The 27,201-nt window shown below is 44.8% G+C and overlaps 1 protein-coding gene across 2 annotated transcripts in view; it reads right to left on the reverse strand.

The window, feature by feature from the left end:
• The window catches only part of spast (spastin), an 82,369-nt gene that overhangs the window by 31,355 nt on the left and 23,813 nt on the right, over positions 1-27,201 (reverse strand). For both annotated transcript variants that reach the window (XM_038800591.1, XM_038800592.1), the window contains 8 exons: positions 22,347-22,534; positions 17,921-18,060; positions 16,058-16,151; positions 9,971-10,045; positions 2,965-3,036; positions 2,473-2,548; positions 2,249-2,340; positions 252-331 (listed from right to left, as the gene is read on the reverse strand). In XM_038800591.1, coding sequence (XP_038656519.1) covers positions 252-331; positions 2,249-2,340; positions 2,473-2,548; positions 2,965-3,036; positions 9,971-10,045; positions 16,058-16,151; positions 17,921-18,060; positions 22,347-22,534 — 817 coding nt within the window. The remainder of the gene's footprint in view (positions 1-251; positions 332-2,248; positions 2,341-2,472; positions 2,549-2,964; positions 3,037-9,970; positions 10,046-16,057; positions 16,152-17,920; positions 18,061-22,346; positions 22,535-27,201) is intronic.

The raw sequence follows: 27,201 nt of genomic DNA on the forward strand, positions 1-27,201 counted from the left end.
TGCTGATAAACTGGCAGTCTTGTTAAGTGCTCTTTGTCCCCCAGTTGAAACATCACTCAGTTATACTGAGCCAGCAAATTCCTAATGCTCAAATTCTGCCAAGTTCGAAGAGGATTTCATTACAAAAGGGGATTTCTTAGCTACATCAAAATTCCATCCAGCCTAGTGAACTGTGCAACTACAACTGAGCAGGTTAGTCTACTAAACACGGTATTCCTAGCCTCAGTGCTACAGAGAGACAGGCTACTCACCTAAGGACAGCCTCATCCAGCTCCTGCGGCCTATTTGTTGCTCCCATTACTAAAACTCTGTCATCCCCAGTGGATTGTACCTAAAAACAAGGGAGAGATCTTGTCAATGCATATTATACCAAACATATCCAGGTTGCTTTTATTTTAAAAAGGAGCATTAATGGCAACATTAATGTTGAGCAACAAAGGATTAAATCAATAGCTGCCCTGAAAAGATGGTGATGTGCATTCTTCTCAAACTGTTGGTAGCGGTTTGATGTAACGGAGGCGCCTGTTATGTCACTTTGGAAAGCAGTTAAGAGTCAATCACATTGGTACAGGTCAGGAATCACCGATAGACCCTGCCCAGGCAAGAAATGAAATGAAAATCACTTATTGTCACGAGTAGGCTTCAATGAAGTTACTGTGAAAAGCCCCTAGTCGCCACATTCCGGCGCCTGTCCGGGGAGGCTGGTACGGGACTCGGACCGTGCTGCTGGCCTGCTTGGTCTGCTTTAAAAGCCAGCGATTTTGCCGAGTGAGCTAAACCTTAGCCGAGTGAGCTAAATAATAGCACAGAATAGCAGGTTTCCTTCTCTAAAGGCCATTAGTGAACCAGTTAGGTGACTATGACAATTCAACAGCTTTCCTGGTCAAATGTACTGGCACTGGCTTTTCATTACCAGATTATTAAAGCTAAATTCAAATTCACAAACTGGAGAGAGATTGGAGTGTTCATTGTCTGAATTACTAGTTCAGTAACATTACCACTACACTTTCCTACTCGCAAGTTCCCTCAGGAGAATGAACCTGGGGCAGTGAATGGCACCAATATTAGATATGCTCAGCTTGACAGCCATGCAGGTGATGGACAACTCTCCAAGAGGATGAAACCATTGCAGACTTGACGTTCACTCTTTCAAAGCTTTGCCAGTGTACACACGGACCACCTCTCTGAGAGATTAACTGTATCACGAAAACTGTTGCACTGGAATTCAAAAGTAATCTGTAAAAACATTGTTTCAGAGACTGATCCGTGGTCACCCCAAGTCAAAATTACTCCCAAGGACACCAACAGGCTACTTAGAAATACAGATTTGCTCCAACACTAGATGCAACGGTCAACAAAATTGTGCTTCTCACATCACTTTTTCAAACCAAAATTGTGAGTTTGTTCACAAAATGTTAGAACGGCTTCCTTTCATGGAGGTCAATTGAGTCCTTCAGTTGAATAGGACACAGACGCCACTGCAGAGAGGAGTACAGTTTGTGATTCAAAATAGCAATTTTGATTGGCAATCCTGATCCCAAAGTACGGAGAAGGTTAGAAGTCAAGACATTGACTTACTGCAGCCTACTTTTATTCTAGTTGGGAGGAAGCCAGAGTTGAAACCGCAAGTCAAGGAGGCAGGGAAAGTCCCATGACTGCAATGAGAAGAACTATTTTATTGTAATAAGTAGTTGCTGGTCTGCAAAATTATTTCGGACCATTAATACAAAGTAACATCCTTTGTTACTTCTTGTGTGGTGTGCAGTAATGTGAAATAGACTGAATTTTACCACAAATAATATTGTGCACTGTGTGTGAAATAAACCAGCATCTTGGTTAACAATTGACCTCATCTCACCAGAGTTTTAAAATCAGATGCCTATTTGAAATGCATGTGCAAACTTGTAGTAAGTTAGACACGTGATGAGGGGTTGTCATTGTCATAGCCTCAAGGTCGCATAATCATGTCAATGGATTTGGATTACAAACTACAAAGTCCATTTACAGGAAAGTTCAGTGATGTTGAACCCAAAAATATACACCAGTAACATCCATTTTGACCACAATTTGCAGAATGTTATACCTCCTTGTGCTCCTCGATATTTGACAAAGTCAACCATTATGTTCCTGTGGTCTAACTTAGGTCAAGTTCAAACCTAGTTCTTGGGGAAAAAAATCAATATATCCCTGATTGCACATCCTGCTCTTAAAAGTCAATATATGACAGATTGTGGCCACCAGTACTCACCCCATCAAATTCTATTAAAAACTCTGTTTTTAAGCGTCTGCTTGCATCATGCTCTCCTTCTCTCCTCTCACAAAGGAGGCTGTCGATTTCATCTGCAAGAAGGATCAACATATTCAGAAATAAGGCAGAATCTCACACCGACAGACAGAACTTGCAAAGTGCCAGCACTGCAGTTGTGTACAGTGCTTCCAGATGTGGCTCACTGAATTTGGTGCTGCACTCACCAATGAAAATGATGGATGGCTGTAGCTCTCTAGCTGCTGAAAAGAGAGCTCTCACTAACTTTTCTCCCTCGCCAACCTAAAACAGAAACAGTTCCTTAGAAAGTGATCAAACAATTTAACACTCCTATTGAAATAATTGTAAATTCTCAAAACATTACCATCAAAATCTGTTCTGAACACAAACTGCAGAGTACTTAAAATACTTAGTTACAGTAAAATCTGTTTTTCTTATTTCTTAATGCAACTTCAGTATTTTAGTCTCCATGGAGATATCAAAAATCTGACATGAACGAACAGTAAAAATATTTTGTTCTAAGAGAAAAACAAAGGCATTTTCCTCTCAGCCCACTGTGTTTCAGTCTCCGAGTCTTGTGAAATCCCCAGGCGAGACATTTCATTTCTTCCCCTCTTCAATTTATAAAGGACAAGAACTAAACCAATAACCAAAAGAAAGGCTTTTAATCTCATTCGCAGGCTGTCATGTTTACTCACGTATTTGGAGGTTAGACTTGCAGCACTGATATTGAAGAATGTTGCACTGGATTCAGAGGCCACAGCTTTAGCCTAAATTGAAAAAGTAGAGGTGACTGAGAAACAATAAATGCTTAACACACAACACATCGTTTAGGATGCACACCTATTGCTTTTAATTGAGATCTTTGACAAAACTCCAAGCCTTCAAGAGTCAAGCCAATTGTGACACTGTTACCGTCAACCGTATAGAAATCAATGGGAACAAACATGAAACGTTCTTTTTTTTTCTCTTTCTTTTTTTTAAAATTTAGATTACCCAATTATTTTTTCCAATTCAGGGGCAATTTAGCGTGGCCAATCCACCTACTCTGCACATTTTTGGGTTGTGGGCGCGAAACCCACGCAGACACGGGGAGAATGTGCAAACTCTACACGGACAGTGACCCAAAGCCGGGATCGAACCTGGGACCTCAGCTCCGTGAGGCAGCTGTGCTAACCACTATGCCACCGTGCTGCCCTAACATGAAACGTTCTTGATCTTTTGAATGGGTCAAAAGCTTGCCATGTGGTACTTTAACCCAGCTGGAACATCAGAGCACTGCCAATAACTGAATAAGAATAAAACCGTGTGTCTCAAGATCATTTAAGTACTATTAGAACATAGAAAAATACAGCACAGAACAGGCCCTTCGGCCCACAATGTTGTGCCGAACCTTTGTCCTAGATTAATCATAGATTATCATAGAATTTACAGTGCAGAGGGAGGCCATTCGGCCTATCGAGTCTGCACCGGCTCTTGGAAAGAGCACCCTACCCAAGGTCAACACCTCCACCCTATCCCCATAACCCAGTAACCCCATCCAACACGAAGGGCAATTTACCATGGCCAATCCACCTAACCTGCACATCTTTGGACTGTGGGAGGAAACCGGAGCACCCGGAGAAACCCACATACACATGGGGAGAACATGCAGACTCCGCACAGACAGTGACCCAAGCCCGAATCATACCTGGGACCGTGCTACCCTTAAGAACAAATTAATCTACACTCCATTATTCAACCGTAATCCATGTTCCTATCCAATAGCCGCTTGAAGGTCCCTAATGTTTCCCACTCAACTACTTCCACAGGCAGTGCATTCCATGCCCCCACTACTCTCTGGGCAAAGAACCTACCTCTGACATTCCCCCTATATCTTCCACCATTCACCTTAAATTTATGTCCCCTTGTAATGGTTTGTTGCATCCGGGGAAAAAGTCTCTGACTGTCTACTCTATCTATTCCCCTGATCATCTTATAAACCTCTATCAAGTCGCCCCTCACCCTTCTCCGTTCTAATGAGAAAATTAGCACCCTCAACCTTTCTTCGCAAGACCTACTCTCCATTCCAGGCAACATCCTGGTAAATCTCCTTTGCACCTTTTCCAAAGCTTCCACATCCTTCCTAAAATGAGGCAACCAGAACTGCACAGTACTCCAAATGTGGCCGTACCAAGGTCTTGTACAGCTGCATCATCACCTCGCAGCTCTTAAATTCAATCCCTCTGCTAATGAACGTTAGCACACCATTGGCCTTCTTCACAGCTCTATCCACTTGAGTGGCAACTTTCAAAGATCTATGAACATAGACCCCAAGATCTCTCTGCTCCTCCACATTGCCAAGAACCCTACCGTTAACCCTGTATTCCGCATTCAGATTTGTCCTTCCAAAATGGACAACCTCTCACTCTTCAGGGTTAAACTCCATCTGCCACTACTCAACCCAGCTCTGCATCCTATTTATGTCTCTTTGCAGCCGACAACAGCCCTCCTCGCTATCCACAACTGCACCAATCTTCGTATCGTCTGCAAATTTACTGACCCACCCTTCAACTCCCTCATCCAAGTCATTAATGAAAATCACAAACAGCAGAGGACCCAGAACTGATCCCTGCGGTACGCCACTGGTAACTGGGCTCCAGGCTGAATATTTGCCATCCACCACCACTCTGACTTCTATTGGTTAGCCAGTTCGTTATCCAACTGACCAAATTTCCCACTATCCCATGCCTCCTTACTTTCTGCATAAGCCTACCATGGGGAACCTTATTAAATGCCTTACTAAAATCTATGTACACTACATCCACTGCTTTACCTTCATCCACATGCTTGGTCACCTCCTCAAAGAATTCAATAAGACTTGTAAGGCAAGACCTACCCCTCACAAATCCGTGCTGACGATCCCTAATCAAGCAGTGTCTTTCCAGATGCTCAGAAATCCTATCCCTCAGTACCCTTTCCATTACTTTGCCTACCACCGAAGAAAGACTAACTGGCCTGTAATTCCCAGGGTTATCCCTATTCCTTTTTTTGAACGGGGCACATTCCCGTACCAGCCTCTCCAAACAGGCGCCGGAATGTGGCGACTAGGGGCTTTTCACAGTAACTTCATTGAAGCCTACTTGTGATAATAAGCGATTTTCATTTCATTCGCCACTCTGCAATCCCCTGGTACCACCCCTGTTGACAGTGAGGACGAAAAGATCATTGCCAACGGCTCTGGAATTTCCATTTCTTGCTTCCCATAGAATCTTTGGATATATCCCGTCAGGCCCGGGAGACTTGTCTATCCTCAAGTTTTTCAAAATGCCCAACACATCTTCCTTCCTAACAAGTATCTCCTCGAGCTTACCAGTCTGTTTCACACTGTCCTCTCCAACAATATGGCCCAACCCGTTTGTAAATACAGAAGATAAGTACTCGTACAAGACCTCTCCTATCTCTTCAGACTCAATACATAATCTCCCGCTACTGTCCTTGATCGGACCTACCCTCGCTATTGATTTATTTAAAGTTTATTACTCATACAAACAAATGCACACAACAATATAACAAATGCTAATCTGTTAAACTGCTGAACAGTCTTGTGGAAGCTCTTTTCCAGGAGCATGGAAAGGACCTTTGTGGAAATGGCAGATGCCTGCTGATTTGTCATGAACCTGTTTCACGTTGCTAGCACAGTAATGACCATTCTTCTTTTGGCTGCAAAGTGCTCTGGGATCTCCCAAGACCATGGAAGGTGCTGTACAAACACAAGGGGCTGGATTTACCGTTTTTGAGCCTAAGTGGAGCAGAGCGGTGGCGTTTTCCGCCAAACATAAACAGCGGCGCCCCCTCACTGCATAAAACCCCTGGCTCCCACAATAAAAAGAGCTGGAGAATGGCCGGGTCTGTGGCAACGCATGTGCACGTCGATGACCTGCAGCAGTTGCAACATAAAACATGGCGCCAGCCATGCCCGGACCCGACCTGCTAGATAGTGCCCCCCTGCCCACCCCCCACCAGTCCCCCCAGCCGGCAGCATGGCTCCCGCCCGATCGTGGCAGCGCTGGACACAGTCCGCAGCCACCACACCAGATTCCCGACCACTGAGAACACATGTCAACCGCGCGGTCAAGAACTCGGCCCATCGGGGGCGGAGCATCGGGGATGGGCCTTTAGGCGACGCGTTAAGGCCGACCTAACGGCGTGTGACATCATTTCAGAGGGGGCGGAGCGTTCAAAACCTGTGTCAAACCGGCGCCGTCCCCGATTTTGGTTTGAAAGGGGATTCTCCGCCCAGTCGCCGATTATGAAATCAGCGTCAGAGAACGGTAAATCCCACCAAAGTTTTCTTTCTCATTGTTTAATTTCTACAGTCACTCTATCCCAAATAAATATATCTGTACATTTAGTCACCACAGTGCCAGAGAATCATAGGCTGTTTGTGAGCTGACTGGGCGATTTAACCGGAGGGTCACCATATCTCAGGTGAGGGTCTGAAAAGGCAGGGGCTTCACGAATAACCTCAACCAGTATGGGAATCGAACCCGCACTGCTGGTGTCGCTCCGCATCGTGAACCAGCCATCCAGCCAACTGAACTGGACAACTGCTGTAACTTTGCATTTAGAGATATGTATGAAATTCTACTTCATACGCATAACGTCACAAACAAAAAGCTTTTTTTCAAAACTAAAGTATGGATAGACAACCTGGAACCTTTCTGTGTTTGTCCAAAGCTTATCAAACTATATCTCCGGGAGTTGGCTACTAAGAGTCATTAAAAACGCAAAGGATTTTACGGCCGTACTCGCCAGCAGGATCTTCCGGTCCTGCCAATAGCAAACCTCTGCAAGTGCATAGAATGGGAAACCCCAGTGATATGTCGGGATCTGGGGATCCCACCTCCAGTTAATGGCAGGTTGCATCTGCAAGTGTCGGTACCTGTCGGTTTCCAGTAAGGAAAGGAGCCTATGATCTCTCCCAGTATCTGTTCTACCTATCAAGTCCACTTACGAAGGAAAACGCTGACTCTTTGACTTCACAAGTCATCCCAGCTGCTAAATCAAACCTTAAGTTTCAAACACTTCACTTTGGAAAGATGGAATTCAAGCAATCAGCCCTGTAATGATATCGCAAAGAGACAAATTTGAAATCTCACCTTGAAGCATCATTATTCTTTAGCTGCATTTTAATCTTTATATTTTAGTTAAAATTGTTATCACTTTTATTCAAGTAACTTTCTGCAGTGGCTTTACAATAAACTAAACTTTATCTTGATTAAAAATAAAGCTTGACTGCTATGTTATTTCAACTGGAACGACGCACAAATTAAAGGGGGGGGGTGCATATATACACAAATTCCTATCTCACAAACTACCGAGGGAGCATCTTTTTTTTTAATAAACAATTTTATTGAGGTAGTTTTTGGCTTAATAAACAGTTACAGACATCATCAGAAAGAAAGCAAAAAAGGCAAAAATGTGCAAACATCCACGTACTTTCAATACTTCGAGGGAGCATCTTTTACATGGTCATGGTACTTGACAAGCATTACTAAAGTGAACTATCGCAAAAAATTACCCTTTTTAAAGTTTAATTCCAGTGTTTAAGAATTAATGAACAATTTTGCTTTTCCTATTAGTTTGAGCAGGTGTCACAATCACCTAAAGTTTTCTTACTTTCTGTAGACTTTCAGGTGTACACTGTAAACTTTAGCATTTGATTTTACAGCATGTGGTTTGTACATGCAACAGCTGGTCACCACCAATCATGCTGACAACAAACTAGTTTGCACCACAAAGACAAGGCTGACTCTGCACAATGACACGAAGTTCCACACGGTGTTCCACATTTCCCAGATGTTATAATCTGCATAGAGACCAATAATTTTAAGTATCATACAAGATTTCAAATTTTAAGATTTTTAATGTAACCAATTAAAACCAACATTGAGCAAACACTATTTCCATAGGCAAATTATATTCTGTCACGTTAAATGGGGCAAGATTCTGTAGTTTAATGACTGAAGAAAATAACACCATAACACATCTACATGGTTATACTCCATCCTTTAAATGGACATTTCATATTCCAGGAACCCAGTTAAAAGCCAGTCCTAGCTCCAGGTGGCTTGCTTTCTTTTTCCCCTTTCCAGCCAGATAACTTCTAATCCCTGAATTACCTTTCAAGGCGAGAGATTCCTTCCTTTAGTCAAATCTTCCAGTCTCATTTAAATCCTCATGAACTTGGTCTCTTCCAATCAAATGTGCGCTCCCATCTGCATTCTGCATAGCCACCTTACCTCTCGGATCTCTTTCTCTCAGAGTCCTGCAGGAGGGATGTCTTTAGAAACCTGTACGGTCATATTATAATGGCTTGGACTCTTCGCATTTCAAAGCCTCTCTCCACAGCAGCATGAATCATGTGAGCATTGTATCCCGGTAGAAATGCCAATTAGCTATCCTCTATACGCTCAACCTCATTCTATCTCAAAATAGATAGTTTAAACTATAACCATTAACAAAATCTGACAATCATAATACCTCCTTGTGAGACTTGGAGCTTAACAGTCTATCCACTGTAGAACTGGTCATTATTTGCAGGTGGGAATACCTCACACCATCTTCCCAGAAAGATAACGTGGGCCCCCTGTTGACCAGCAAGCCACCTAAGCTTGTTGTTGGGCAGAATTCAGAACAGATCACATACTGCTTTATTCCCCCAATTTACCCTAAATTAAAGAGAGTACCAAAACATACCAATCTTTGTAACAATTTTTTAGTTGCAGCTATGTCAGCAAGGAGTGAAGCCACTCTGTGCTTTGATTTACATAGCTCTTGCTTGAAAGGAATACAGTGGCTAGAAACCATGGCAAGGGACAGTCAAACTGTATTTTCTGACGGCTTTTCTAAATGCAGGCTTATTGGGATCCGCTCAAAACTGCTAAGTACAAGTCACCAAATCTGTCTGTTGTCTGCAAGATCAGCAGTAACCAGCAGCTGTATGTACAAGTTACAAAGATCAAACACAAATTGCACTCTAAAGCTGAAAGGTTTACAAGAAGAAAAGAAACCATGGATGATTCCGACACCTGCTCAAGCTGGTGAAAGCAAGGAGAGGGAAACTAGTCATTAATCCTTTGACAAAGACTGGATTAAACTGGAGGCCACTTCTTCGAACAATTCATTTCAACAATTTGTTACATTTAACACCCTTTGCTGCATGGGAAAAACCCAGTTATGTAACAGTCACAGCAGTAATGTAGGAAATGCATCCGCCAATTTGTGCACAGCAAGGTCACACACAAAACAATGCAATAATGACCAGATAATTTGTCTTTAAGTGTTGGTTAAGGGATAAATATTGGCTGAGAAGTAGAGTGAGAAAAAAAAATCATGCGCTTCTTTGAATTTGTGCCATTTTACATCCACCCAAGGGGACCCTGGATTAACATCTTATCTTAAACTGGGCGCTACCTCTTCATTCGATCCCTCAAGTATTGTATTAGTATGCTAGCCTGAATTATGCACCCATTTTTTGTAAGTGCTTGAAGCCACAACCTTTTGATTCAAGAGAGGCAAGTGCAGCCCACTGAGCCATGGCTAACTTAACACATTCGGACAAGTTAAACTAAATCAGGAAAAGGATATTGCAACAGATAGTACAATAGAGACATGTCAATGCTGTGGATATATATTAAGGTAGATATAAAACATACATACCAGCATAGTCTTCCCATTCCCTGGTGGGCCAAATAGCAGCAATCCCCGAGCAGGAGCTCTCAGTCCAGTGAACAACTTAGAAATAGAAAGGCAGAGGAACAAAAACAAATCAGAAAACTGACTGCTAACGGAACCATTTCTTACATTGTAATCTCCAAAACGACAGAAGTTCACTAATAGAAGAACATGCTCACACAACACGAAAGTGACATCCTTGGGACTCTGCTGCCAATAACTGCAGTCACCATTTTACTTTAAGAAAACACAATTCATGCACAGTAAGATGTATGCTTACTGTGAAATCCATTTCATTCCTGCCATGGGGTGGTGGTGGTGGTGCAGTGGATTTGTCGCTTAACCAGTAATTCAGAAACCCAGGGTAATGCTTTGGGGGCCTGGGTTTGAACCGGCAGATGGTGGAATTTAAACACAAAATATATGGAACCATTGTTAAAAACGTCCAACTGGTTCACTCATGTCCTTTAGAGAGGGAAACCTGCCATTATACCTGGTCTTGCCTACATGTGACTCTAGACCTACAGCAACGTCTTAAATGCCCTTTGGAAGGGCTTAGCGAGCCACTCAGTTGTATTCACCCACTACAAAGGAGTGAAAAGGAATGAAACTGGACCGACCACCCCACATCAACCAAGGCACCAGAGCCCTGCTGCCTCACGGCCCCAAGGTCCCAGGTTCGATCCCAGCTCTGGGTCACTGTCCGTGTGGAGTTTGCACATTCTCCCCGTGTTTGCATGGGTTTCGCCCCCACAACCCAAAGATGCGGCAGGTGGTAAGGGAACCAACACGAGGGAAATACAAACTATACCTCATCCTCATCAACTTCCCTGCCACAGATGCATCTGTCCATGGCAGCGTTGATGGAAATGACACCGCACAGTCCTTATGGAGACAAAGTTCCATCTTCACATTGAGCATATTCTCCCATCATGTCGTGTGGCACTACCACCGTGCTAAATGGGATAGACTTAGCAACTCAAGACTGGGCATCCATGAGGCACTGTGGGCCATCAGCAGCAGCAGAATTGTCCTCAATCACAATCTGTAACCTCACAGCCTGGGATATCTCGCACTCTTAACACTACCACCAAACCAGAAATCAACTCTGGTTCAAAGAAGAGTGCAGGAGGGCATGTTAGGAGCAACACCAGGCATATTTGTTTTGTTTTTTTTAAATGTAGTGTCAACTGGTGAAGCTACAACACAGGACTACTTGTGTGCCAAGCAGCAAGTGGCAGAACTAAGCAATCCCACAACCAACGGGTCAGATCTAAGCTCTTCAGTCCTGCCACATCCAGCCATGGGCAATTAAACTTACTGGAGAAGGCAGCTCCACAAATATCTCAATCCTCAACAATGGAGGAGTCCAGAACATCTGTGCAAAAGACAAAGCTGAAGCATTTGGAGAAGCCATCAGCCAGAAATGCTGAGTTGATGATCAATCTTGTCTGCTTCAGAGGTCCCCCAGCATCACAAATACCAGTCTTCAGTCAATTCGATTCACTCCACATGACAGCAAGACCAGCTGAAGGCATGGGATACAGTAGCGGCTATGTGCTCTAAAAATATTCCGACAACAGGACTGAAGACTCATGCTTCAGAATTTACCACATCCCTAGCCAAGCTGTTCCAGCTACAATACTGATACTGCCATCTACCCGGCAATGTGGAAAATTGCCCCAGCATGTCCTGTGCACAAGAAACAGAACAAGGCCAACCTGACCAATCACCACCCCATCAATCTACTCTCATTAGTAAAGTGTTGGAAGGAGTCATCAATAGCGTTATAAAGTGTCATTTTCTCAACGATAACCTGCTCAGGAACACTCGGTTTGGGTTCGGCCAGGGTCACTCAGCTCCTGACCTCATTACAGTTTTGGTTCAAACATGGGAAAATAAGATGAATGCCAGAGGAGGTGAGAATAACTGTCCTTCACACCTTGTCATCAAGGCCATATCTGACCAAGTATGGCATCAAGGAGACCTGGCAAACTTGGAGTCAATGGGAATCAGTGGAAAACCCCTCTGCTGGTTGGAGTCATAGCTGGCACAAAAGGAAATGGTTTGTGGTGGTTGGAGGTCAAACATTTCAGCTCCAGGACATTTCTGTAGGAGTTTCTCAGGGTAGTATCCTAGATCCAACCTTCTTCAGCTGCTTCATCAATGACCTCCAACCCATCCGAAGGTCAGAAGTGGGGATGTTCGCAGAAGACTGCAGTCGTGACTCCTCAGATACTGAAGCAGTCCGTGCAGCAAATCCAGGACAATATCGAGCCTTGAGCTGACAAGTAACATTCACACCACTCACAGAATACTCAAGTGCAGAAGAGGCCCTTTGGCTCATCGAGTCTGCACCGATGCACAAAAGGCCCTGACCTGCCCACCAAAACCCAGTTGCCAGCACTTGGCCCATTGCCTTGAAGGTTATGACGTGCCAAGTGCTCATCCAGAAACTTTTTAAAGGATGTAAGGCATCCCCCACCTCCCCCACCCTCCCAGGCAGTGCATTCCAGACCGTTAGCACTCTGGGTAAAAATAATTTTCCTCAAATCCCCACTGAACCTCCCACCTCTGACTTTGAACTTGTGTTCCCCTCATAATTGACCCTTCAAAGGGGAACAGCTGCTCCCTATTCACCCTGTCCATGTCCCTCATTATCTTGGACACCTCAATCAGGTCACCCCTCAGTCTTCTCTGCTCCAGAGAAAACAACCCAAGCCTATCAAACCTCTCTTTATACCTGAAATCTTCCATCCCAGGCAATATTCTGGTGAATCTTCTCCGCCCCCTCTCCAGTGCAATTACATTCTTTCTATAACATGACGACCAGAATTGCACACAGTACTCCAGCTATGGCCTCACCAAAGTTCTATACAGTTCCATCATGACCTCCCTGTTTTTGTAATCTATGCCCAGATTGACAAAAGCGAGTGTCCCGTATGACTTTTTCATCACTCCATTATTAACCTGCCCTTCTGTCTTCAGAGATCTATGGACAAACACACCAAAGGCTCTTTGTTCTTCACCTGACCCACAACTTTTAATAGATTTTGGTTATGGGGAGCACAAGGGTCCACTGTCCAGGTGTTATGCAACAGAGGCCTTAAGTATTTAAAAAACAAAACAATGTTTATTCTATAAACCCAGTTAACATGTTATAAACATCTTATCAACTACCAACACACGTAACCCCACAGATACAATATTCTTAATACCTTAATAACCCTTAATACCTTTCCTAGCAACATCCATAAGTTAAACCCTTTTTAACAAAGACAGCAGGTTTAAATTCTCTACAGGTATTACTTTGAAATCATCAGTGAGCTGAAGACATTCTTTAGCTTGTAGAGAGAGATCAGAACATCTTCTTACTTTGAATGCAGCTCTCCAACACTGAAAGCAAAACCAAGAATTGAGCCACAAAGCAGCTTTTCAGCTCAAAACAAAAGTAAAAGAAAGACAGCCCAGCTCCACCCACACACTAACATCACTGCAGGTATTTGATAAACACCCATTTCTTAAAGGTACGTCCACATGACAGTATCCACTGCTGTCACTGAGAGTCAGTGGTGTAGGGTGTAAATCTTGAAGGTGGTGGATGGGGTGCCAATCAAGCGAGCTTTGTCCTGGATGATATCAAGCTTTGTGAATGGAGCTGCACTCATCCAGGCAAGGGCAGAGTATTCCATCACACTCCAGACTTGTAAATGGTAGACAGGCTTTGGAGAGCCAGAAAGTGAGTTACTCGCCAAAGAATTCCCAACTTCTAACCTGTTTTTGTAGCCACAGTATTTAAATGGCTGGTCCAATTCAGCTTCTGGTCAATGGCAACCCCCAGGATGTTGACAGTGGGGGATTCAGCAACGTAATGATATTGAATGTGATGGGGTGATAGTTGAATTCTCTCCTGTTGGAGATGGTCATCACCTGTACTGTACACACGAACAAAGGAATTAGGAGCAGGAGTAGGTCATTTGGCCTTTTGCATCTGTTCTGCCATTCCTAAGATCATGGCCTACCCGATATTAACTTGCGTGACGCGAGTGCAACTTTGCAACAGCCCACGCCGGAACCTTGTCCAGGTCTCACTATGTCGCTACATATGGACACGGACTGCCTCAGTATCCAAGGAGGTGCTGAACAAAATCAGTGAACAGCCCGACTTCTGACTTTATGATGGAGAGAAAGTCATTGATGAAGCAGCTGAAGATGGTTTTGCACAGGAGCTCCTGTAGTGATGTCCTTGAACTGAGATGATTGACTTCCAAAAACCACAACTGTCTTCCTTTGTGCCTGGCATGACTCCAACCAAGGGAGAGCCCCCTTCTGATTCCCCATGTCTCCAGTTTTGCTAGGGCTCCTCGATGCCACATTTGTTCAGTCACAAAGGGCAGCCATACTTATCTCTCCACTTGAGTTTGGCTCTTTTGCTCATGTTTGGACCAAAGTTGTAATGAGGTCAGGAGCTGAGTAACCCTGGTGTAACTCAAAATAAACATCAGCAAGCATGTTATTGCTGTGTAATTTGTACTTTTTATTGTGTGTAGGAGATAGTCGGACAATTGTGCACATTATCAGGTAGATGTCAGCCTAGTAGAGGTACCAGAACAACTGAAACAACCCTGAAGTAAATGCAATTCAAGCTTGGAGTTAATGAGTTACCCGCTAACCTACACTTCTCTTCAGGATGGATTTAGAAAGTATAAACACTTGAACAATGAATGACCCGTTTCTGGACCACTTTGTAGAGTCAGACTGTCTACCATTATCTCCATAAAAGAGGCTAAATGTTACCACTTATGGAAAAGAGGGTCGTAAAACACCATTAGAGAAATAAATCATTCATATGGTTTGCAAAATCAAAGAGTTATGTTGAAATGAAAATAATTTGTTTCCATTTCTGGTTGAATCATCCTAAAGCATGGCACATTACCACAGAGATAATTCAGGAGTCTTGATTAGGAAGACTGTTTTAAGTTTATTTGTGTGCGTTAGCTGAGAAACAGTTTGGGAACACACGGTCAGTTGTAGCTTTGCTGAGGGCCGCCGCCCACTGCAGTGAGAGCCAAGAGGTGATAGCAAGATATTGATTTCAAGCAGAGAACCTTCATCGTCCACTGCATGAATCATGGGTGGGGCTGTATCGAAGTTTGGATTTTGAGAAAAGCAGCTGGCAGATTAGTCCCAGCTGGCAGATTAGTCCCAGCTTGCAGGCAGTGGTTCTCAGAGCCTTGTGGCATAAAGCAAGTCAACAGAGTCAACTTGGAAGCTGTGGGAAGGTGTTTAGATCTGCTAGCAACGTAACAAGGAGCAGAGTCATCAGTAAAGGAAAAGGTGGAGGGTCACGTAGCCGAAGAGCAAAGTTAAGAACCCCCGTAGAACTTACCTCAGAGGAATAGCTGAAAAATTAATCAATGTAAATTCCAGAGAGCTGTGACATACCTTTTGTGTTGGTCCCAGAATAGTGAATGAACCTTCCAAGAATTTCTAAAATAAGGGAACTTTTGTGGGGAAGTAAAAAGTAGAACTGAGAGCATAGCATACATATTTATATGCTATGTTAAGAGTGCTCAACTATTTTTGATATACAATAAAGTTTGCTTTTGTTGTAAAGTGCAAAATTCTTGGTGCATTCTCAATCAGTCAATTAATTACAGGGTGTTCAGATTAGTTTGTCTTTAAATATCAACAGTCACAAGTTTATAACACTTTGAAAATACTTTAAGAATAATGGCCTGTAAGAGTCAAGGTCACTGATTTTGTACAGATTTTGGGTGGGAATGAGTATGACATTACACCAGCCATTCTACCTCAGAGACGTTGGAACTACTAGTGTGGGAAATAAAACAAAAAAGAGACCACAGCAGGGGTAGCACTGATCAGGTAGGGCTAATAGGGAGGGAGTCTCACTTAGCACTTGCTCCAAACCCTTCCTAACAGCAGATGGCTCAAGTGGGAAAGTTTAAGAAGGCCCAACTTGAAGCATGTAAAATTTCAACAAAATACAAACCCAGAAGACAAAGACCAACAAGCACCGCAAAGATTCTCAGATACATGAACTGGGCTTACCTCAGGCCTGAGAGATGGAAGAATGACTATCTCCTGCAAAGCCTGTTTTGCCAGCTCCTGCCCAGCAATATCTTCGAAACGGACCGACTGTGCACTGTTTAAAAATAAACATTATGTTTTCCATCAATTCAGCTAGTCTCAGCTGGGGCCTTGCTGACACTTTTTTTTGCAATTATTGTTTGATGCAGTCAGACTGTACCTATGCCTCTGAAATACAGGCCCAAACCTCCCCCTTCACCCCCTTAGTCCCAATATACCCACTAGAATATTATCTCACACTATTAGGAAACAGATGATTTAATTTATGTAAACCAAGCACACAAAGCACATGTTGCAAGATTTCATAGTAAAACAAATCATCTAAATTTTTCCTCTATTTGCCACATTGCTTAATGAGATAGTACATGTACTCTGCTGGTCACTCACAAAGCTCACACTGGTGACCATCGATACGAACAGGCTATAAGTAAAATTAGGGCTAAAACCTGCAGGGTTCCCAGCGGTTGAAGGGGCTAATACACCAGAGGGCACAACACAGCGAGACAAACAAGCAAAATCCCATGATCAATGACTAATTCTAAAATCTTGGTGGGGTGGGTGGGGGGGCGCGCAAGAGAGAAGAGGTAAACAATAAATAGGGTTTCATCTCCTGATCACAAATTTTATGACCGCTCTAATACAGCACAAATTTTATGACCTCTCTCATACAGCACAAGTGAACAGTTACTTGGGTAAAGACAGGGAGGAAATGCGTTCTTGATAGAAGGGAAGGAGGGCAGCATGGAGGCGCAGTGGTTAGCACTGCTGCATCTCGGCGTCGAGGTCCCAGGTTCGATCCCGGCTCTGGGTCACTGTCCGTGTGGAGTTTGCACATTCTCCCCGTGTTTGCGTGGGTTTCGCCCCCACAACCCAAAGATATGCAGGGTAGGTGGATTGGCCACGCTAAATTGCCCTTTCGTTGGAAAAAATGAATTGGGTACTCTAAATTTATTTATTTAAAATGATAGAAGAGTAGGGATTTAATACAGGTAAATTCATCCGCAAAGTTCAGAGCAACTGCAGGTACCAGTTTGAGGGAAAAATCCCATGAACACAGGTTTGTAGTTGAATCGTAGCCCAGTTATCCTGGAAAGCAGCTTGGAGACCATTTTGTAGAACTTGTAAAAATATTTTCAACAGGTGTTTTTCAAATCACTCAAGTTAAACTGGTGCAAACAGTGAACGGATTATTTTGAGGAGATTTGGACACAAGTCATCCAGACTTGAAACGATAGCTCCGTCCTCTCTCTACAATTGCTGTCAGATCCGCTGATACTGTCCTGAATTTCTGCTTTTGTTTCAGATTCCAGCTTCCACAGTAATTTGCTTTTATTTTGGGGAGTAATGCTTTTGAAAAACCGTGACTGAACTAGTAACCCGGAGTGTGAATCAATTCCCACTAATCTGTGAAAGGGCAATAAACCTTGCCTGCGACAGATCCATCCTGGGAGATCATGCTATAAATACCCGGTATCATCAACAGCAAAGAAAAGCCACTGCTCTTCTTTGAGTAGTACCGTAGCATCTTTCTAACTACTTCAGAGGTTAAATAGGGCCTCAGTTTAACTTATCCGAAAGATGGCATCTCTGCCAGTGCTGCACTCCCTCAGCACTGCACTGAGGTGCCAGTCTGGATGATGTGACTAAGTCTCTGGAGTGATGCACGGTACAAAATACCAGGCATGGCCAAAGCTTCACCTTTCATTGGTTGTAGGAGTAAGAGAAGGAGCTGGATACTTCTCAAAGTTTAGAATGCAAATGGACTTTTTATTTTCTGCCCTCATGTACAATGAAGCTCAAATTGATGCCATATGACACAGTTACCTGTCCACTACTTCATTCAGGATGAGGTTTGCCAGCTTACTATCGACATTTCGAAAATTTTTCAAATCCTTCTTCTTCCGGGGAGTTGCAACAGGAGTGGTAGGTTTGTTTGGTCTGGTAGTGCTTTTTGTACCCGTGGCCTGCAAAAAGGGAAATCTTTCAGCACGTCAAATAAATTGTCAAAGCAACACAGTTGTGAAACTCTCAAAACTGAAGGCTTCCAATTGCAAATCCCTCCATGGCCAGGCCCCCAACCCCCTGAAGATACGGGGTGGACCATTTAGGACAGAGATCAAGAGAAATTTCTTCACCCAGAGAGTGGTCAGCCTGTGGAATTTTCTACTGCAGAAAGCTGTTGAGGCCAAAACATTGTATGTTTTCAAGAAGGAGCTGGATAGAGCTCTTGGGGCCAGAAGGATCAATGGAATTGGGGAGGGGGGGAAGAGAGGCTGAGGGATTCAGCCCATCGAGTCTGCACCAGCCCTTGGACATCAGGCGTCTGCTGAACGTGTTAATGACCAATCTGGAGGGAGAACACAAGAGGTGATCGTCTCCCTGGATGCAGAAAAGGCCTTTGACACAGTAGAGTGGAAAAACCTCATGGAGGTATTAGCGCGATTTGGACTAGGGACAGGGTTCACCTCATGGGTGAAACTCCTATACAACACCCCACAGCGAGCTTATGGACCAATGCCACCAGCTCTGAAAACTTCCAGCTACACAGATGCACAAGGCAGGGATGCCCACTGTTCCCGCTCGTGTGTGCGTGTGTGTGCGTGTGTGTACGCGAGAGCGCACAGAGTGTAACTCTATGCAGATGACCTGCTCCTCTACATCTCAGACCAGCAGAGCAGCATGAAGGAAAAAATGGAAGTTCCCAGGAGAGTTCAGAGCCTTCTCAGGCTACACACTCAACCTGGGCAAAAGCGAAGTTCTCCCGGTGAACTTGAGAGGGAGAGGGGCAGAGCTGGAGGGCCTACCATTTAAAATAGCCCAAAGCAAATTCCACTACCTGGGGATCCAGATTGCTTACCACTGGACACAGGTCCACAAGTGGAACATGACCAGTCTGCCAGAGGAAGTCAAAAAGGATCTACAGAAATGGGATGTACTCCCGCTTTCCCTGGCAGAGAGGCTGCAGACGATCAAAATGAACGCACTGCCCAGGTTCCTCTACCTGTTCAGATCCCTACTGATCTACATCCCCAAGGTCTTTTTCCATTCAATAAATAGGATTATGGCGTTTGTGTGAGAGAGTCCCAAAATCCCCAAAACGTTACTACAAAGGAGAACATGGGGGCCCTGGCCCTCCTGAGCTAACAATACTACCATTGAGCAGCCACAGCGGAAAGAGGGAGGGGATGGGTAAAGGACCCAAACACGGAATGGGTGCAGATGGGGGAGTCCTCTCCAGGCCTTCACCACGGCAACACTCCCATCCCTGCCAGCAAAACACTCCACAAGCCCAGTGGTGGTAGCGGACCTCAGAACTTGGAACCAGGTGAGGCAAGATGTCGGGCTGACCAATATATCCATCCCTGCCCCTATCTGTAGCAACCATAGGTTTGCACCACCTTCAAGAGGTGGAGACAGTCCCAGGGCACACTGACGGTTAAGGGCCTTTTGCATGGATGATAGACTAGCGACCTTGGAGGAGCTGTTGGAGGGACTGCACCTACCAAAGGGAAACAAACTACGACATCAAAAACTCTCTGCAAGGAAACGACCATTAACCCCAAAATGCACAATGCTGGAAGAGTTACTGGATGCAGAGAGTCTGGACGAAACTTGAACGGACGACCTTCAGAAAGGACACTCCCCACTGGACGAAACTCGGGAAAAATGGGAGGAGGATCTAGGGACAGAAATAGGGTGGGGACTCTCGAGAGAAGCACTGTGTTGGTCACAACGGAAATTCATATGTACAGAGTAACGGCACAGTTACCCTGTGTAGTGTACAACATGCAAAAATGTCAATAGAAAATATTTCAAAATAACAAAAAGGGGGGTGGCGATTGGTAATGTTGGGCTTTTGCAGATTTCGATTTGGTCTCCACAGATTTGTTTATTTTATATTGTATAAAATGAAAACTTTAATAAAACATTTAAAAAAAAGAATTAGTTGTAGTTGACATGTCTCCTTGCTGCGGAGAAGGTGCTCCAGCACGTTTTAGTGATTTTTTTTTAAAGACTAATGAGATCTTCCATTATATAGCCCTTCTTACGTTCTATTGGCACTATTGGAAGAGCAGAGTGCTAACCTGATTCTCTAATATAAAAAAAAACCTCCTCGTTCTGTATTCAAACTGGCTGTTTTGTTTGCATACAGAATATATAGAACAGTACAGCACAGAACAGGCCCTTCGGCCCTCGATGTTGTGCCGAGCAATGATCACCCTACTCAAACCCACGTTTCCACCCTATACCCGTAACTCAACACCCCCCTTTCTAACAGTGGGGCTAGAAAGAGGAGGGTGGCATGGTAGCACAATGGTTAGCACTGTTGCCTCACAGCATCAGGATCGATTCCCGGCTTGGGTCACTGTGCGGAGTCAGCATGTTGTCCCTGTGTCTGCGTGGGTTTCCTCCGTGTGCTCCAGTTTCCTCCCACAGTCTAAAGATGTGCAGGTTAGGTGGATTGGCCATGATAAATTGCCCTCAAGTGTCCAAAAAAAGTTAGCTAGGGTTACTGGGATAGGGTGGAGGTGTGGGCTTAAGTGCGGTGCTCTTTCTAGGGGGCGGTGCAGATTCGATGGGCTGACTGGCCTCCTGCACTGTAAATTCTATGAAAACAGTGACTAGATTCAAAAGTAAGGCACTTGGATGTCCTGAGGTTGTGGATGACACTTGGGAATTGCAAGCTTTTTGTTTCTCTCTTCTATCCCAAACTGTGATAGACGCGAAATCTATCATTTAAAAGTAAAGAATTCTCCAAAAAGTAAACCTTTCTCCAGAATTCTTGCCGAACAGCTGGAAAAAGCACTGGAACACAAAAATAATTTAGAAAGACAACAAGGGAAAGTTAACTGCATTTCTTTAAAGTGCAAGTTATTCCATGCGAGCAACGGAAGCAGTTTTTGCTTCTGTAGGTCACAACATATGACTGCTGGAAATTCCCCAGAAAGCAGCAGTAAGATTCCAGCCTGTGTCTCAATCACAGGTCCTAGAGGATATGTCACAAGGTGCCTGAGTTTTTCTTTCACAGTTCATGAGGGCACCCGAAGCCTAATTTACAGAGTGAGCCGCATCTATTCGGTTTTGTTTAAAATGGAGCAAATCAAAAATACAAATGGAATTCAGGTCAGCAAGGACAAGACTGAAATTGGCACAAAGCTTGACCAGCTAGATATATGCTTTAGCAAGGAAAGATTTGCAGGGGTATAAGTAAAGAACAGAGGAGTGACAATATTGGACGGCTCTCGCAAAGAGCCAACACATGTAGGACGGGCTGAATAACTCTTCCTGGGCTCCAAGTCTCTTTGAGCTCACATAATTAAACTGAAGCAATCACCTAGTTAAATACACAGTTTAACTGAATGGTCCAATTCCTTTAACACCCAATAGCAGTCAAATATCAAGGCAGGCTACTAATTTGAAGACAACAGAATCGTCAAACTGAAGCAAAGTCAATGTCGTCGATGGCAGGAACATCAAAATGTCAAGTCAAAATTTTGAAGTGCTACTGATCGAGTGAATTAAAAATTGAAAGTCAACTTATAAAGGCTTGATGGTTTATAAAACATTAACACTACACAGTGGATTGACCAGCCAGGTTTGACTTGCTCACTCAGTGTAAATATAGCCAAATCAAGTTGCTGAGAAATGTGCTCAATTTGGCAACAGCCGAGGCTCGAGTACCTCGGGGGATGTATCCACCTGCACACCGAGTTTAACCAACTGAGCATCTGGGCAGACTCCACCTCGTACTGTCTACTTCTCAGTGTCCTCCTGCTATCCACTACCATAATCTCTCCCAGTTTATAGCCCGTCTCCTTCCAGACATGCCATGTACCCACCCACTAGCCAGTCTTCTACTTTTGTCCACTTTACTCAATTATGTCCACTGATTCCACCTCTTTTGTCAGAAGTCTTCGTACTGTCATCAAATGGTTTTAGTTCAAACTTACTGTTGCACCGTCTGCAACTCACAAGGCTATATGTTTGGTCTAACCTGGCACTCTGCTTCTTTTCATAACTAAACTATGAGGCTCATCTGTAGAGTACGAATGCAGCCAAGGTAACCTGACAGATGCAGAATTACAAAGCTCCCCAGAGCCAAGCAGAAAATAATTCTAGTCCTGGGAACTCTATTATCCTCCAAGATCTCATTAATGAATCAGGCTGGCTGGTCGGTAAACAGTATGGAGATTATAGATGCGCATGACCAGGACAAAGACCAGGCAAGAACAATGCTCTATTTTGTTACCTTGGCAGCTGAGGTACTGGGCTGAGGTGTTCGTGAAGTCCCAGCACCATTGGAGATTCCACTGTGGCTCTGAGCCCTCTGATGACCCCGCTGTCCTGGGGAAGTGATTTTTGCTGTGTACTTGGAACGAGGGAGGGAATTGCTTGTGTGCGTCAAAGGATCCTTTTTCTTTGGGACAGCTCCACTTCCTAGAGTCAAATAAAGAGAATTGGAGTCAGAACAAGAGACCATCACAACCAATGAAATACTAAAGAGTCATTTTTTGTTGCACAAAACTGTTGGGAATGTTACAGTACGATGAACTGATACTAATTTTTAGATTCGATAATGCAAATCATTTTTTCAGGGGTATTTTTAAAATACTGGAAAATGTTGCAGTACAATTGTATGGCAGCAGATGGCGATGTTGGATTCTCTTGCTTCTTAGGAGATCACAGTAAGAAGTCTTACAACACCAGGTTAAAGTCCAACAGGTTTGTTTCAAACACTAGCTTTCGGAGCACTGCTCCTGCCTCAGGTGAATACACAAATTCAAAGATGCAATTAGGAGATGAAAATGCAGCATTCATTCCTACAAACTGCAGATTTGCACTTGACTCTTTAAAGAAGCCGAGGCAGTCAAATACACCAATTTGCAAAAAAATTAATAAGTATTTATAAATCTGACTGCACACACAAACCTGAGGAGCACCACCAACCAAATGAGTAGCTAAGCAACTCTACCCTCCGGTCAAATAAAGCTTTCCAAAAGTAGTCAAATTTAAATTGCAATGTTTGGTAAATGAGCACTCCACGCAGTTAACAATTATTTGGATCTCTACATTGTACCTACAGTATATCAACCATCTGGATGGCAGTAATGAGAAACCACATTACACCCAATCATTTGACTAAACCGCTGCTCAATTATTCTGCTGCGCGAGGTCACAGCAACAGAAATAGGCCATTCAGCCCTTGAGCCTGTTTCAAAAATCAAGTAGATAGAATGCAGGAGGCCATTCAGCCCATCAAGTCTGCACCAGCCCTAGGAAAGAGGACCCTACTTAAGCCCACCCTATCCCCGTAACCCCACCTAATCATTTGGGCACGAAGGGGCGATTTATCATGGCCAATCCACCTAACCTACACATCTTTTGCCTATGGGAGGAAACAGGAGCACCCAGAGTAAACACACGCAGACACGGGCAGAAAATGCAAACTCCACACCCACACAACTACCTGAGGCCGGAATTGAACCCGGGTTCCTGGCACTGTGAGGCAGCAGTGCTAAACACTGTTACCCATAATCATGGCTGATCTGCACCCTCTTATATTAGGTTCATGCCTGTGTTCAGTGAGCATCTGGAGAGCTCTGCAAAAACTTGGCCGTAACCCTGATTAATATGACAGTGGGGAAATAAGCAAAATATTTCCATTTTAGGGACTTCCGGTGGCGGCCATGGAGTAGGAGGTCCGCCTGTGACGGACTTTTGGACCTTTTCCCCTCCCCCCAGTTTTTTCCGGATTTTATTGGATGAATTGGTGGAGAGCGAGACGGTCAGGAGAAATACCCCTCCGGTGTCTAGAGAATTGGACCAGAAGTGACCGTGTGTGAAGACAAAGTACTATAAGGAAGACGCAAGCAGAGCGGCAATGCAGGAAAGCATGGTGGAGAGTCAGGGCCGTGGGGAGGTGGCACAGTGGTCGACGGAGCAGCTGGTGAAGTGTTTTTGAAGATTGCTTTGCCAAGCTTAAGAAGGGCATGCTGGACCCGATTTAAGGTTTCGATTGATCAGGTGGTGCAGAATCAAGAGACCCACGGGAGAGCGATCCAGGAGGGGGAGAAATAGGTGTCTGAGCACGAGGAATACATAACCGTGCTGGAGACCAAGGTGGGGATGATGAATGACCGCCACAAAAGAATGCAGGAGAAGTTGGAGGACTGGGAGAACAGGTCCAGGAGGCAGAACCTGAGAATCGTCAGCCTCCCTGAAGGCAGTGAGGATCGGATGCGAGGGCCGATGTGACGATCATGCTGGAGAAGTTGATGGGGGCTGAGACGTTCCCATCGGCCCCCGGAAGTGGATAGAACGCACTGAGCCCTTGTGAAGAAGCCCCGAACGAACGAGGCACCGAGGGCGATGGTGGTACGTTTACACCAATTCCTGGACAAGGAACACGTTCTGCGGTGGGCTAAGAAAGAATGGAGCAGCAGGTGGGAGAACCGTGAGCTACGTATTTATCAGGACCTGAGCGTGGATTTGGCCAAGAGGCGAGCTGGGTTTAATCGGGCACAAACGGCCCTGTTTAAGAAGGGGGTGAAGTTTGGGATGTTGTACCCAGTCCCTCTGTGGGTCACACATGAGGAACGGGACTTTTACTTTGAAACACCAGATGATGGATGGACTTTCATCAAGGAAAAAAATCTGGAGGTGAACTAAAAGACAAAGCCTTGGACAGTACTGTAGTGGCGATTTGCTGTAAATCACTTTTGTGCTGGAATAAGTAGTGTTACGTGCAATAAGTGACTGTTTTAATAGCTAAAGTTTTTTTTTTATAAATTTAGATTACCCAATTATTTTTTCTATTAAGGGGCAATTTAGTGTAGCCAATCCACCTACTCTGCACATTTTTGGGTTGTGGGGGCGAAACCCACGCAGACACGGGGAGAATGTGCAAACTCAACACAGACAGTGACCCAGAGCCGGGATCGAACCTGGGACCTCAGCGCCGTGAGGCGGTTGTGCTAACCACTAGGCCACCGTGCTGCCCTTTAATAGCTAAAGTTAACTTTGTCCTACTGGGACAAAGTTAGAGTTTCTGGGTTTGTTTTTGTTCTGTGGCTTTTTTTTCACTTTTTCAGATGTTTGTGTTCTAGGGAATGTGATGCTTTCAATATGTTTATCCAAGTGAGGGGGAGAGGGGAGAACACAATGGGGAGACAGACTGCTTGGTGCCATGGGTAGGAGCTATCAAGTCAGCTTGGGTCAGCTGACTCACAGCAGCACAGTGGGGGGTGAGCAGGTGTTAAGCTGGAGCTCGATATGGGGGTTGGGTTAAAAGTGCTGTTACTGGGGGGTGGGGGGCTGCTTTGCTGACCGGGGAGGAACTGTTACTAGGGGACAAATGTGAGGTCGAGGACGGCGAATGCCTGAGGGGGGGGCTCGAGGAGGCCGGGTGCGCGAGTTGGAGGCTGGCCTAAAAAGGGTGATGGCTAGTCGGCTACAGGAGACACACCGAGAGGTTATAGACCAGATTAGATTGAGAAAGGAGTGGGTTGGCCAAGTATTACACTCAGGGCTGGACTCGAAGACCACAGGGGTTAGCGATCTTGATCAACAAACGAGTGGCATTCGAGGCAGGGAGAATCGTGTCAGACATGGGGGGGGGGCAGGTAGCTGGAGGGGGTGCGGGTGGTACTCATGAACATAGATGCTCCGAATTGAGACGATGTGGAATTTGGTAAGATCCCAGACTTAAGATTCATATAACTTGATTATGAGAGGATATTTTAATATAGTCCTTGATCCGGAATTGGACTGGTCAAAATCCAGGAAAGGAATTGAAGGGGTTTATGGAACAGATGGGGAGAGTAGACCCATGGAGGTTTGCACAGCCAAGGGCGAAGGGGTTTTCTTTTTTCTCCCATGTCCACCAGGTATACTCTCGGATCGACTTTTTTTTCTGAGCAGGGCTCTAATGCCGGGGGTGGTGGATACCGAGTACTCGGCAATCGCAGTGTTGGATCATGCCCCACATTGGGTGGATCTACGGGTTAGTGTGGAGAGAGGGCAATGCCCGCAGTGGGGACTGGATGTGGGGTTGTTAGCAGACGAAACGATCTGTGGCCATGTGAACAAGTCCATCCAGAACTACCTGGAAAGGGAGAGTAAAGAGTAGAGGTGGGAATACGGTCCTGGACCCAGTGGGGGTGAATGAGGTGTTTAAGGACTTTTACAGTAAATTATATGAGTCGGAACCCCCGGCTGGGGTGGAGGGGATGAGGCAGTTTTTGGGTCAGTTGAGGTTTCCGAGGGTGGATGAGGATCTGGTGGAGGGGCTGGGAGCCCCAATTGTAATTGAGGAAATAATCGAGGGGCTGGAGGGCATGCAGTCAGGCAAGGCCCCGGGGCCGGATGCCTACCTGGTGGAATTCTATATGAAGTTCTCAGAGATATTGAGCCCACTGCTGGTGAGGACATTTAATGAAGCAAGAGAGAAGGGAGTCCTCCCCCCAACAATGTCGCAGGCATCGATTTCATTGATCCTAACAGGAGAAGGATCTGGAGCAATGCGGGTCATACAGGCCAATTTCTCTACTGAATGTGGATGCCAAACTGCTGGCTAAGATACTGGTCACAAGGATAGAGGACTGTATCCCGGGGGTGACAGGGGAAGACCAGACGGAATTTGTAAAGGGCAGGCAACTCAAGGCCAATGTCCAAAGGCTTTTAAATGTTATTATGATGCCTTCAGAAGGAGGGAAGGCGATGGATGCAGAAAAGGCTTTTGATTGGGTGGAATGGCATTACCTGTGGGAGGCGCTGGGAAGGTTTGGGTTTGGTGAGGGCTTCATTGACTGGGTGCCGTGGCTCTAGCAGGCACCGGTAGTGAGTGTTCATACGAACAGGCTGAGGTCGTTGAAGTACCAGGTCACGCTCCACGCAAATTACCTGATCTTGTATATTTCAGACCCGTTGGAGGGCATGGGAAATTATCTTTGGGGAATTTGGTAATTTTGTCAGGGAATAAATCGAAGATGGGGAAAAGCTAGATGTTCGCGATCCGTGCAAGAGGACGTGAGAAGAGACTGGGAGAGCTGCCGTTTAGAATGGTAGGAAAGAGCTTCCGATAACTGGGAATCCAGGTGGCCTGG

The sequence above is a fragment of the Scyliorhinus canicula genome, chromosome 6 (assembly GCF_902713615.1).
Source record: "Scyliorhinus canicula chromosome 6, sScyCan1.1, whole genome shotgun sequence".
Lineage (NCBI taxonomy): Eukaryota > Metazoa > Chordata > Chondrichthyes > Carcharhiniformes > Scyliorhinidae > Scyliorhinus > Scyliorhinus canicula.